General features: G+C 44.7%; 5 protein-coding genes across 5 annotated transcripts; 3 read left to right on the forward strand and 2 right to left on the reverse strand.

Annotated features, from left to right (window-relative positions):
- The first annotated feature begins 68 nt into the window (after positions 1-68).
- LOC135336678 (guanidinoacetate N-methyltransferase-like) lies at positions 69-1,031 on the forward strand. The gene is made up of 2 exons (XM_064532538.1): positions 69-283; positions 346-1,031. The coding sequence occupies exons 1-2, from the start codon at positions 196-198 to the stop codon at positions 966-968; spliced, it is 711 nt and encodes a 236-aa protein (XP_064388608.1). The 5' UTR covers positions 69-195; the 3' UTR covers positions 969-1,031.
- Positions 1,032-2,035: 1,004 nt separating this feature from the next.
- LOC135336205 (ubiquitin carboxyl-terminal hydrolase 8-like) lies at positions 2,036-6,134 on the reverse strand. The gene is made up of 11 exons (XM_064531937.1): positions 5,481-6,134; positions 5,252-5,427; positions 5,053-5,183; positions 4,750-4,855; positions 3,791-3,895; positions 3,623-3,745; positions 3,409-3,566; positions 3,071-3,223; positions 2,921-3,024; positions 2,784-2,872; positions 2,036-2,243 (listed from the first exon to the last, which is right to left on the reverse strand). Exons 1-11 carry the CDS (start codon positions 5,836-5,838, stop codon positions 2,175-2,177), a joined length of 1,572 nt encoding a protein of 523 aa, XP_064388007.1. The 5' UTR covers positions 5,839-6,134; the 3' UTR covers positions 2,036-2,174.
- A 188-nt stretch (positions 6,135-6,322) lies between these two features.
- LOC135336207 (uncharacterized) lies at positions 6,323-7,530 on the forward strand. Its single transcript, XM_064531939.1, has 3 exons — positions 6,323-6,479; positions 6,542-6,907; positions 6,979-7,530. Exons 2-3 carry the CDS (start codon positions 6,737-6,739, stop codon positions 7,396-7,398), a joined length of 591 nt encoding a protein of 196 aa, XP_064388009.1. The 5' UTR covers positions 6,323-6,479; positions 6,542-6,736; the 3' UTR covers positions 7,399-7,530.
- Positions 7,451-9,529, reverse strand: LOC135336208 (UDP-N-acetylglucosamine transferase subunit ALG13 homolog). Its single transcript, XM_064531941.1, has 4 exons — positions 9,409-9,529; positions 9,198-9,348; positions 8,868-9,006; positions 7,451-7,672 (listed from the first exon to the last, which is right to left on the reverse strand). Exons 1-4 carry the CDS (start codon positions 9,490-9,492, stop codon positions 7,561-7,563), a joined length of 486 nt encoding a protein of 161 aa, XP_064388011.1. The 5' UTR covers positions 9,493-9,529; the 3' UTR covers positions 7,451-7,560.
- Positions 9,530-11,521: 1,992 nt separating this feature from the next.
- On the forward strand, positions 11,522-12,441 carry LOC135336206 (guanidinoacetate N-methyltransferase-like). Its single transcript, XM_064531938.1, has 2 exons — positions 11,522-11,674; positions 11,737-12,441. Exons 1-2 carry the CDS (start codon positions 11,587-11,589, stop codon positions 12,357-12,359), a joined length of 711 nt encoding a protein of 236 aa, XP_064388008.1. The 5' UTR covers positions 11,522-11,586; the 3' UTR covers positions 12,360-12,441.
- The last annotated feature ends 458 nt before the right edge of the window (positions 12,442-12,899 follow it).

Consider the following 12,899-nt stretch of genomic DNA (forward strand, 5'->3'; position numbering starts at 1 on the left):
ATGCCTATAATTATTAAATAAAAAATAATACAAAAAAATTCGTGATGATGTCACAATTTGAAAGCGGTGGCCTCGTGACCAACCTCCTCGGCCGGCCGATAGAATAATAATTAACACGATATTGGATTCTGTGGCAGATTGGATAGCATCAAGCATAGATACTAGTATCTATGCATCAAGTTTTTAATCAGCAAAATGGCAGCAGGAGAGGCTCCTATCTACAACTCTGGCGAGGACTGCCAGCCTGACTGGAAGACTGCAGCAGCGGGATACAATGAGGCTGGTGAGGATAGTATCATCCCCATGCATTGATTGACTTCTTTCCTGTCCCCTCATGCATGGCAGACACACACCTTGAGATAATGGGCAAGCCTGTGATGGAGAGATGGGAGACTCCTTACATGCACAAGCTGGCCACCATTGCATCCAGTAAAGGAGGGCGTGTTCTAGAGATTGGTTTTGGCATGGCTATCTCTGCTGGCAAGATCCAAGAGTGTCCTACCCTCACAGAGCATGTGATAGTTGAGTGCAACGATGGTGTGTTTGATCGGCTGGTTGTGTGGGGGCAGGCACAGTCCCACAGTGTGACGCCAATGAAGGGCCTATGGCAGGACGTCATACCCACCCTGGAGGATGGATCATTTGATGGTATTCTCTACGATACCTACCCTCTCTCAGAGGATAGTTGGCATACACATCAGTTTGAGTTCATTAAAGGTCATGCCGCTCGTCTATTAAAGCCAGGGGGTGTGCTGACCTACTGCAACCTCACTTCTTGGGGGGAGTTAATGAAAGGGGCTTACTCCAACATCACTAACATGTTCCAAGATACGCAGATGAGTCATCTGATTGCTGCCGGCTTCAAGGAGGGAAATATCACCATGGAAACTATGCCCATCCAGCCGCCAGCTGAGTGCCGTTACTATAGTTACAAAGAGATGATTGCACCAACCATCATCAAGGACTGAACTATGTACCTCTGTACTAGCTACCACTATCACTTTATCATACTCATGGATATTTATAATTATACATAATAATAATTATTGTTGAAATAATTGTATAATAATTACGATATCATTATTAGTGCATGGTGGACTGGTGGGGGTCACGGTGGACTGGTGGGGGTCACGGTGGACTGGTGGGGTCAAGGTGGACTGGTGTGGTCACGGTGGACTGGTGGGGGTCACGGTGGACTGGTGGGGTCACGGTGGACTGGTGGGGGTCACGGTGGACTGGACTGGTGGGGGTCACGGTGGACTGGTGGGGGTCACGGTGGACTGGTGGGGTCACGGTGGACTGGTGGGGGTCACGGTGGACTGGTGGGGTCACGGTGGACTGGTGGGGGTCACGGTGGACTGGTGGGGTCAAATTACAATAATTGGATGCCTCCATTGTTCGATGGCTTAGTGGTTACTAGGTATTCATCTCTAGTGAGGAGATATGGTTTCCATTGTCCCGGCCCCCTCGATCCAATTTTCTAACTGAGGACGGAATTTATCTATAAATAGAATCTGTTATTTGTTGACAGAGTAGCATACATATAATTACAACACAGGTACAGCATAGTACACAGGTACAGCACAGCATTGCATACAAGGTATACGCATGCAATAGGTGCAAGGTACAGCACATGCACGTCCTTCGTGACGGGACCTAAATCAGGAAAACACATCAACAACGAAGTTAATTAACTAGTTTTGTGGACACACTTTTCATTAACTGTAGTCCCTTTTTTTCCCAGAAACGTGTGTTGTGTTTGTGGAAATGGTGTGTGCACGTGTTGATGCTAATAGTGGGTCACATGTGCACTGGCTTTTGTTGATCAACAAATCGTTAGTTAGTGAATTAAATGATGACAACACTCATGCACTAAGTTCATTCCTGTGTCATTACATACCCTAGCTATACCAGCAGATCAATCATCTCTCAGGTTATGGGGGAAAATGCTGAATGTCTAGAATTGGAACTAACTGCTCTATTTCTCTGTGTGTGTGTACATAGTGTCCTGTTCAATTTCATCATGGACATCCAGTTGATTTAGCAATAATTATATGGAAGTCACGCTTCAAACAAACAGTTTACAGAAATAATTATCTCATAACCGAGCAAGACTAACTTAAGCAGCATTGAATGAACACAAAACACTGATATTAACTGTTTATGTTTGTTGACTAAGTGAAGCTCATTTTAGCTGGAGTGAGATCCACTGCACTATAATATAGGATGTAGGCAGCCGCACTCTGTGTGTGTGCGCACGTGTGTGTGTGTGTGTGCGTGCGTGGTGTGTGTGTGTGTGTGCGTGGTGTGTGTGTGTGTGTGTGTGTGTGTGTGTGTGTGGTGTGCGTGCGTGTGCGTGCGTGTGTGTGTGTGTGTGTGTGTGTGTGTGTGTGTGCGTGTGTGTGTGTGTGTGTGTGTGTGTGTGGTGTGTGTGCGTGTGTGTGTGTGTGTGTGTGTGTGTGTGTGCGCGCGTGTGTGTGTGTGTGGTGTGTGTGTGTGTGTGTGTGTGTGTGTGTGTGGAGGGGGGGCAAGAGTTACATGTACTAGTAGCGAATGTATGCATCAACTATTATTACGGGCTCTCAAAGATAGCTACACAAACAGCTAAAAAGCGCAAGGCTATGTCCTTTGGTTTTGGAATAAAAATTGATGCATTTCAAACTTGCATCTAAGCACACCATTGGAAAGGTAATTCTGAGAGCTATTGAATGCATCAATTAGATTTGAAATTGGACAATCTGAACACAAATTACGGACCCTCAAAGATAGGGGTAGAAGGTTACCTTGACTTGTCTTGGGAGCGCTTCTTTGACTTCGTGGTCATCAAAATTGTAGAATGCTTTATTGTAGGGATTGCGACAGCACGCAGTGTCTGTAAGGGCAAAGGTCAACACACAATACACATCAGACTGGTACTTACAATGACCACCAGTCAGAGTACCGTAATGGTTGGAGACTGAGTAGAGGGAGAAGCTTTTGTAACCTTTAGAACCAGCCATAAACTTGGTCATATCCAGAGCCGACCTGTGTGAGGTGTGTGTGTGTGGGCATGTGTGAGGGTGTGGCTTACTCTGCGGGATAGTTGATGGTGTTCTGCCTCTTCTCTCTCCACAGTCCCTGATAGGAGAACCTCTTGAGGTGAATGAGGAGGACTGGAGGGAGTCTCCATATGTCCATCTTCTTAACAGCACTGCCTCGGGTGTCCTTACAATTAGGGCAGTTCCTATGGGAAGTGCGTGGGTGGTGATGTGTGGGTAGTGGTGTGGGCGGTGGTGTTAGAGGGAGTAAGACAACATTCAATCAACATGAGTAACAGCTTTGGGACTCTATGATCAACTACATCAACAGTTTGGGAATTATTTTATTTCGGCTGCCATAACTTGAACACTTAGTCTAACACTTACTCACCATTCGACAGTTTCTGTCTTAATGAACATTTTGATGCAATCTTCCAGAGAGTATGAACCTTGATCTGGCGGGATCGGCAGGCTCAGGTACATGAAGGGTTCAAAGGTCACAGAGCTCTTCCCACAACCGATACATCTGATGCTACTCCGAAACATTCCCTGTGAATAGAGAGAAATATTGAAATTATCACAGTTGGCTAATTAGATAGACGTACCTGGAAGAATTTGACAATGATTGAATCGTTTCTACGGAGATGATTCTCCCACGCTAGCTGAGCGGCTTTGGACTGATCTGTACTTTGACCTCCACCTTCGGCTATATACACCTTCTTCATGACCTACACACAGCACACATGTAACACAGCTTCATGGGAGGTCCTTACCTTGTTCATGTCCTCGTGTAGTCCGTCCAATAGGAACGCTAGGAATTCCTGAGAGTCTTGTTGGTCATTACCTTTCATCTGTGGCACAAACTGACCAATCATATCCTGCCAATGGGAAGGAGAGATAATAGCGTATAATTATTGAATAAACAGGATGTAGTTGAACATCTTTCAACAGCCTTAACTTGAGTATCGTTGATCCAATGTCAAAAGTTCATGATTTTCTGAAAGCTTAAAAAGAGACCTTTCAAATTATGTGTTGCAATCCAAAATTTTGTCGGAGCCCTAATTTGTCATTTTTCCGCCTTGGACCATGGGCTATTATCCATGGTATCGCCAAATTTGCAAATACTTTTATCTCTCAAATATGATTTTTGATGACACCATTTGAACTCTTTTTTTCTAAGCTTTCGGAAAATCATAAAATTTTTGACATTGGATGAACGATACTCAAGTTAAGGCTGTTGAAAGATGTTCAACTACATCCCAATGGTTTGGGGATTATTTCAGCTGCCATAACTTGAATTCCGTGGATCTAATGTCAAATTTTAGGGGATTTTCTGAAAGCTTAGAAAAAAATAGTTCAAATGGTGTCATCAAAAATTATATATTTGAGAGATAAAAGTATTTGCCAATTTGGCGATACCATGGATAATAAATAGCCCATGGTCCGAGGCCGAAAGATGATAAATTAGGGCCCCTAAATTACAACACATCATTTGAAAGGTCTTTTTCTAAGCTTTCAGAAAGTCATAAAAAATTTGACATTGGATCCACGGAATTGAAGTTATGGCAGCTGAAAGAACAGCCTTAACTTCAGTACCGTTATTCCAATGTCAAAACGTTTATGATTTCTGAAAGCTTAGAAAAATGCTTTTTAAATGTGTCAATCCAGTAATTAGTCGGGGCCATAATTACGATCACCAAAACTCTATCAGTTGAGCTAACAGTGTACGTACCTTGAAGTCCCGGGGAGAGACAGACTTGTATCCTCCAGACCAGAGTGCCTTCATGAGCCACGCAAACTCCATAGCAATCTGTCCTCGTGTGCCCAGGGGATTGGAACTATAGGGGGTATGGTTTGTGTGGGGGGTGTGGTTAGTGTAGGGGGTGTGTGGTGTTGTGGGATTAGTGTAGGGGTGTGTGGTGTTGTGGGGTTAGTGTAGGGGGTATGGTGTTAGTGTAGGGTGTGTGGTTAGTGTAGGGGGGTTTGGTGTTGTGGGGTTAGTGTAGGGGGGTGTGGTTTTGTGGGGGGGGCTCACTGGTTGATGTGCTGCTGGTAGCTGCCACTGATGAAGTATTGAATGACTGGACTAGTGCACGCAAGACATTGGAGGGTGGAGTTCATGTAGCATGTGTTGCCAAGGTTACGCAGACCCGTCAGTACATGTCTCTGTGTAAACAATACATAAATGAGATTACTAGAGTTGAGATTACTAGATACTACTAGAGATTACTGACCCTCTTCCCAAACACAGCTTGAAGGTTTTGTTGTTTTTGTTGCTTCATTGCAGGAGTCATGACAATGATGGGTTGCTTAGCAACAGGCTTCTTGCTCCAATCCGGTACTACAGGGCCAGTATCAGAGGTCAAAGTTCCATCAGAGGATAGTTTAGCAGTTCTATCCACACTAGGTACTAAATAGAGTGGTGATAAATACACGCACACAATAACCTCACTCATAGGTTACCTCCTGATTCCTTAGGGGGAGCTATTGCTGGTTGAGGGGGCGGTTGGCTGGTAGGTTGAGTGGGCAGTGTGCTGATAGGTTGAGTGGGCGGTGTGCTGGTAGGTTGATGGGGCGGTACAGAAGGTTGTAGGGGTGTTTGAGGGGGTGGTTGGCGTCTCTCCACCTCCGCTTCTCGTGCTCTCTGATAGTTGATCCAGTGAGTGGTCTTAGTCTCATGATCAACATAATAGAAGCGGCCATTAGTTGAGTCCAACCTCTTCTCCCATCCTCCAGGGAGACCACTCTGTAAGCTAAAGACTCTTTGTTGCTCTCCTCTTCTCTTAGCCTCCACCTGATCGCTGTACATTGCACTGTTCATTGTTGCTGAAACTGTTGAGATGGGAGATTTGATGCCATCTATCCATCTTACTCATTTATATATAGCAAATGCAAATAAGTTTGTTTTTTCTGCAGTTCCTTTTCAAACAAAATTCTAGGAAATGTTGACACCAGCTCCACATGTCCAGGCAAAATGCCTACAATTATTTAACAAAAATCACAATTAATTTTTGAAAGCGGTGGCCTTGTGACCAACCTCCTCGGCCGGCCGCTAAGTTTTAGACTCGCAAGCCGTCACTGTTGCAGGCGAACAGTAGACTGGTCAAACTCCGTGTTGAGACTCGTGTTGCACAGTCAGCATATCAGAAAATATTTTAAGTGGCTGCGGTTTTCGTGACGTCAGTATACTGCATGTGATACGTAGAGTTTTCTAGTGAAACGTCACTATCGTTGATCTTGTGGTAACCGCATGCGGTTAGTTGCCACAAATATCGTGGCAAACGTTACACGAGTCTCAACACGGAGTTTGACCAGTCTACTGTTCGCCTGCACAGTGACGGCTTGCGAGTCTACTAAGTTTTTAAATCAGCAAAATGGCAGCAGGAGAGGCTCCTATCTACAACTCTGGCGAGGACTGCCAGCCTGACTGGAAGACTGCAGCAGCGGGATACAATGAGGCTGGTGAGGATAGTATCATCCCCATGCATTGATTGACTTCTTTCCTGTCTCCTCATGCATGGCAGACACACACCTTGAGATAATGGGCAAGCCTGTGATGGAGAGATGGGAGACTCCTTACATGCACAAGCTGGCCACCATTGCATCCAGTAAAGGAGGGCGTGTTCTAGAGATTGGTTTTGGCATGGCTATCTCTGCTGGCAAGATCCAAGAGTGTCCTACCCTCGGCCTCACAGAGCATGTGATAGTTGAGTGCAACGATGGTGTGTTTGATCGGCTGGTCGTGTGGGGGCAGGCGTTTAGACCCCCTACCCAAGCCTGGTAACCAAGGAGATTATCGTCGTGGCAATGAGGGATTTGAGAGACGTGGTGGCTTCAGTCGTGGAGGTGGTCGCTATAGCAACGACAGAGGGAATTCCCCCTATCAGCTGGTAAGTTATTTACTATTTTGAGCTTTTCTAACACTCCATGTCCTGTGCTTGTCATACTGACACACACACAGGCGTCTAGTGGGTCTGGCCCTTCTCTACACTCCACTCCTGTGTCTATGTACAGCTCTGCTCTGATGGGCGGTGGACGCAAGGCTAATGATGGCGTATCATTAGCAGGGGTCACTCCAGAGGTCATGTCCGCTGCTGCTCAAGTACTACAGAACATCAATAAACAAGTTGGACTGACGAACCTCCCACTACCCAACAGAAGCTCCCCACAAGTCAATATGGCCACTCAACTACAGCAGATAGCAGCAGCTCAGAGGATGGCACCAGCAAGCTTTGAGGGCAGTCCCTATGCTCAGTTTGGATATCCTCCTCCCGGGAAGAAATTGCCGCCAGAGGGAGAGAGGTACAATCGACGAATGGGACGCTCCTCTGGTCACCATGACAACATGTCACATGATCTCTTCAAGAATCCACAAATGTGAACATTAATCGTATGATAATCTAATTAACTGTTGATGTATGCAGTAGTGTTGATAAGTGTATTAATAACATTATTCTTTGTAACTTTGTTAATAACATTCTTGCCAACTATAATTATTTTGATGAATGATGAACTCTTTATAATATCATATAAGGAAGTAATGTTACGAATGTCCCATAACACTATCTAGGAAGAGTCCAAATTGTGAGGGGTCATTGGGTTCAAACTTCTCAAAGCTCTTGTCCTTGATGTTCAGTATCACATCGTAGAGGCCACTAGTGTGTGGGCGTGTGTGAGGGAGGGTAATAACACATGTTATGGTTAGAACATGGGCATGAGGTATCTATGTGTTATAGTGTCCCAAAGCTCGAGGGCTTTGAGGGACACTATAACCATAGATACCGAATGCACATGTTCTAACTGATTTAGATCCCAAAACCTATTGGCTACTAGAAATGCACTAGAAATGCACAATCAACCTATATAAACACCCAACCTAGCAACTGCATCATTATTCTTTTGAAAACTAATATCTGAAGTTGGCATCTCTGTGTCTCTACTAAATCTGTGGTCTCTATTCAAATCAACCCTGTTCTTCCACCTCAGTTTGACCCTTATGGTTTGACGGACAAAATTATAGTCCTAGCTCCACCCAAAAACGGAAACATCCAGCTCCTCCCCCAGTTTTGCAGCAAAGAAGCCCAGCACACTTCCCAAGAAACAAGCGGCTCGTACTACTCTCACAAAGCGAAAGGAAGACACCTAAGCTATAATTTGCAGCAAACAAGCCCAGCAAACGAGCGGCTCCTATACTACTCTTAAACAAAGCGAAGGAACTTTAGGAAGAAGCCAAAGCTAGAATCCCAGCACTTCCATACATCCAGCTCCTCCCCCATGCAGCCTTGCAGCAAAAAAGCACAGCACACTGCCACCCAAAAAAACGAGCGTCTCCTACTACTCTTGAACAAAGCCAAAAAAAGAAACTAGAGCTTCTCTCTTTCTTCTAGTTCTGTTATTATATTACTAGACAAAGCATCTAGCTACAATAATTTTTATGTTATTACATGTGTATCTTCTTGTAAATCACAATACAATGTAGTTTGTAGCCCAGAGCAATCTATAGTACCGGTACTATAGCTCATAGTTCCCTGCTAAATACACTCAAATGGGATCTAAGTACAGCTATAGTGTAGCTAGTGTGTGGGCGTGTGTGAGGGGTGGTGATAACACATGTAGAGCTATAGTGTAGCTAGTGTGTGGGCGTGTGTGAGGGGGGTGATAACACATGTACAGCTATAGTGTAGCTAGTGTGTGGGCGTGTGTGAGGGGTGGTGATAACACATGTACTAGTGTGTGGGCGTGTGTGAGGGGGGGGTGGCGTGATAACACATGTAGAGCTATAGTGTAGCTAGTGTGTGGGCGTGTGTGAGGGGGGTGGTGTAACACATGTACAGCTATAGTAGCTAGTACCTTGGTGTAGTGTAGAGGAGATGGTCATCATTATACAGCTGTCTGGCTAACTCAGTCTGATGGTTGTTCATCAACTCCTCATTGATGACCACCACCAGTGGCTTGCCCAGTGACAGGCTCTCCACTATACACCCTGCACCTGTAGTCATCACAACATCATCATTATAAAACAGTGTGGGTTGTAATCATTGCGTCCTTAGTACAAAAGTTGGTGTTGTAGCGTACAAATACTTGGCCATTACACTACACACACCCTCACACTACACACACCCTCACACTACACACACCACACACACTACACACACCCTCACACTACACCCACACACACACCCCCATGACTGATGATGAGGGAAGCGTTTGTCATGTCCTCTCGTAGTGATGGCTTGTAGCGATACCACTTGACCTCCGACCCCTCTGCTGGAAGGACCTCCCCTCGTCCCAGCTGTATAGTCAGACCAGTGTATCCCAGCCTCCCTAATAACTGGAGGGAGGGGGCAAGTTGGTTATGCCTTTATAAGCTCTGAATTATTGAAGCACTTACGTTTCTAAAGCGTTCCTCAGTTACAGCCTTCACTAGCGCGTCAAAACAAGTGCTCCCTACCGTTACAAACACAGAGGAGCTCATTGTCGCTAATAATCCCTTTTATGCGCGTATTTCTAATTAGTGGCGCAAACGCCGCGGGCACCGCATAGAAACGCGTTAATCACTTGTGCAAATTTGTTTACCAACAAAGCTCACTAATTATTATCGTTGCTGTTTCCACATCCACCTGAACATTAGTATATAGTTTTTGCACTGGAAGTGGTCTGTAAACTGAATGCAAATAGCAGGACATGTTACCATACCAACACAACACTCTCTGTTTGTTTTGCTGCTAACGTAACCATTACTTGAGTCTAATTATAGGCACAGTATGTTCTTTGAATAACATTACTCACTCATTGGGGACGTACAAAGTGTATATGCAATGCCAGCAGTTGCAATGTTAAAAAGAAAGTGATTGATGGTTGAAAAATGAACCTAATAATTTATCTAGATTTCTACATGATGTATAGAACGAATTATAAAAATCTATAAGCTTCTATGAGTACATGAGTATCAATTGAATGGGGATTCTGAATGCAGTCGCTTGAAACTTCTCCAAGTTCATTGAAAGCAACTAAGCATCCGTTGCATGCCTTGAGTGCGACATGAATGGAGTCAAACACTCTCACAACTTGAAACAGATGGTTGCCATTGGTCGGAGCCTCTAGTTTCAGCTTGCCTTTCGCCAGGTCCATCACTAGAAAACGTCCTCTGAACTTAACACTCTCAAATGTCACTGCTTTTCCATTTTCTTCAATGTGGACAAAAAATCTTGAGTTGCGATCTGTACATGCAGTGGAATAGAATAGTATTATAAATGCATAATTGTACATTCGTCCATTGAATGCAATAATAATAGCTATATATACTGTAGCAGTGCTACTCACTCAGTCCAGCAGAGTGTGCATGCAGTCGTCCACTGCGGAACACTGAGAGATACAGTGCAGATCTCTTGGAGAGCACTTGGAACTGAGCTCTTCTAGTAGCTGTTGGTTGTTGCACACTGAGTGCTGTGCAGGCTCCCACTAGCAGCAGCACTGTGCTTAATAGCAGCATTCTCTGGGATCTAGGATTCATGATGGTAGTGGAGTCTTGTCTTGTTTTGGCTCTGTTACAGTTTGCCTTGGCTTTTATATCACTAAAACTGTTGCAATAACATTTCATGTTTTGGAGGGGATTTCAAAAACATCTTTGAAACAGATTAGCTAATGACTTCCACTGAGCATCAAACTTTAATAAATAATTATGGTGTGTACAATTGAACATCATTTATAACTAATATATAAAATTATACTGATTGACAATGAAGATTGGTGATGACATAATTCTAAAGGGGTGAGAGTGAGTTTATTCTCTGATAGCCACCAGCATGACTCGTGCCTTGTAGAGGTCAAGGTTCTCGCTGCATGGATCCTCTACTAGGCGTCCATTCTCCTCAAATGCTAGGTAGCAGTAGCGGCCATTGCTATGACGAACCCTCAGTACAGTAGAGTAGACAGAGCGTTCGTAATGGTACTCAAAGTGAATGTGAGAGCTTAACTGTGGCATTAATGCACTTCCTGAGCCAGACTCCTCCAGTGTGTAGCCTACAAGGCCAGAGTGCTCGGTCTCTTGTACACTGAGGAACTGTGATAGCTCTGTCAGTCTGCGTATTGTCACTAGACCATCTCCAGCAAAGTCAACCACAAACTGAGTGCTCTCGTCTGCTGTTAAGTCTCCAGCATTAGCAGAGAGCTCTGGTTTGGATTGCACGTAGAAGCCTGTGCTGATACTGAGCAGTCTGGCCTTGCTCATTCTCTGTACAGGAGCGCCACTGCTCATGCCGACTAAAATCATCGCTATAATGATTGATGCTGCTGCGCTGTACATTGCACTGTTCATTGTTGCTGAAACTGTTGAGATGAGAGATTTGATGCCATCTATCCATCTTACTCATTTATATATAGCAAATGCAAATAAGTTTGTTTTTTCTGCAGTTCCTTTTCAAACAAAATTCTAGGAAATGTTGACACCAGCTCCACATGTCCAGGCAAAATGCCTACAATTATTTAACAAAAATCACAATTAATTTTTGAAAGCGGTGGCCTTGTGACCAACCTCCTCGGCCGGCCGCTAAGTTTTTAAATCAGCAAAATGGCAGTAGGAGAGGCTCCTATCTACAACTCTGGCGAGGACTGCCAGCCTGACTGGAAGACTGCAGCAGCGGGATACAATGAGGCTGGTGAGGATAGTATCATCCCCATGCATTGATTGACTTCTTTCCTGTCTCCTCATGCATGGCAGACACACACCTTGAGATAATGGGCAAGCCTGTGATGGAGAGATGGGAGACTCCTTACATGCACAAGCTGGCCACCATTGCATCCAGTAAAGGAGGGCGTGTTCTAGAGATTGGTTTTGGCATGGCTATCTCTGCTGGCAAGATCCAAGAGTGTCCTACCCTCACAGTGCATGTGATAGTTGAGTGCAACGATGGTGTGTTTGATCGGCTGGTCGTGTGGGGGCAGGCACAGTCCCACAGTGTGATGCCAATGAAGGGCCTATGGCAGGACGTCATACCCACCCTGGAGGATGGATCATTTGATGGTATTCTCTACGATACCTACCCTCTCTCAGAGGATAGTTGGCATACACATCAGTTTGAGTTCATTAAAGGTCATGCTGCTCGTCTATTAAAGCCAGGGGGTGTGCTGACCTACTGCAACCTCACTTCTTGGGGGGAGTTAATGAAAGGGGCTTACTCCGACATCACTAACATGTTCCAAGACACACAGATGAGTCATCTGATTGCTGCCGGCTTCAAGGAGGGCAATATCACCATGGAAACTATGCCCATCCAGCCGCCAGCTGAGTGCCGTTACTATAGTTACAAAGAGATGATTGCACCAACCATCATCAAGGACTGAACTATGTACCTCTGTAATATATAGCTACCACTATCACTTATCACTTTATCATACTCATGGATATTTATAATTATACATAATAATAATTATTGTTGAAATAATTGTATAATAATTACGATATCATTATTAGTGCATGGTGGACTGGTGGGGTCACGGTGGACTGGTGGGGTCACGGTGGACTGGTGGGGGTCACGGTGGACTGGTGGGGTCAAATTACAATAATTGGATGCCTCCATGTTCGATGGCTTAGTGGTTACTAGGTATTCATCTCTAGTGAGGAGATATGGTTTCCATTGTCCCGGCCCCCTCCACTTTTCTAACTGAGGACTGAATTTATCTATAAATAGAATCTGTTATTTGTTGACAGAGTAGCATACATATATGGATTACAACACAGGTACAGCATAGTACACAGGTACAGCACAGCATTGCATACAAGGTATACGCATGCAATAGGTGCAAGGTACAGCACATGCACGACGTCCTTCGTGACGGGACCTAAATCAGGAAAACACATCAACTACGAAGTTAATTAACTAG

The sequence above is a fragment of the Halichondria panicea genome, chromosome 5 (assembly GCF_963675165.1).
Source record: "Halichondria panicea chromosome 5, odHalPani1.1, whole genome shotgun sequence".
Classification (NCBI taxonomy): domain Eukaryota; kingdom Metazoa; phylum Porifera; class Demospongiae; order Suberitida; family Halichondriidae; genus Halichondria; species Halichondria panicea.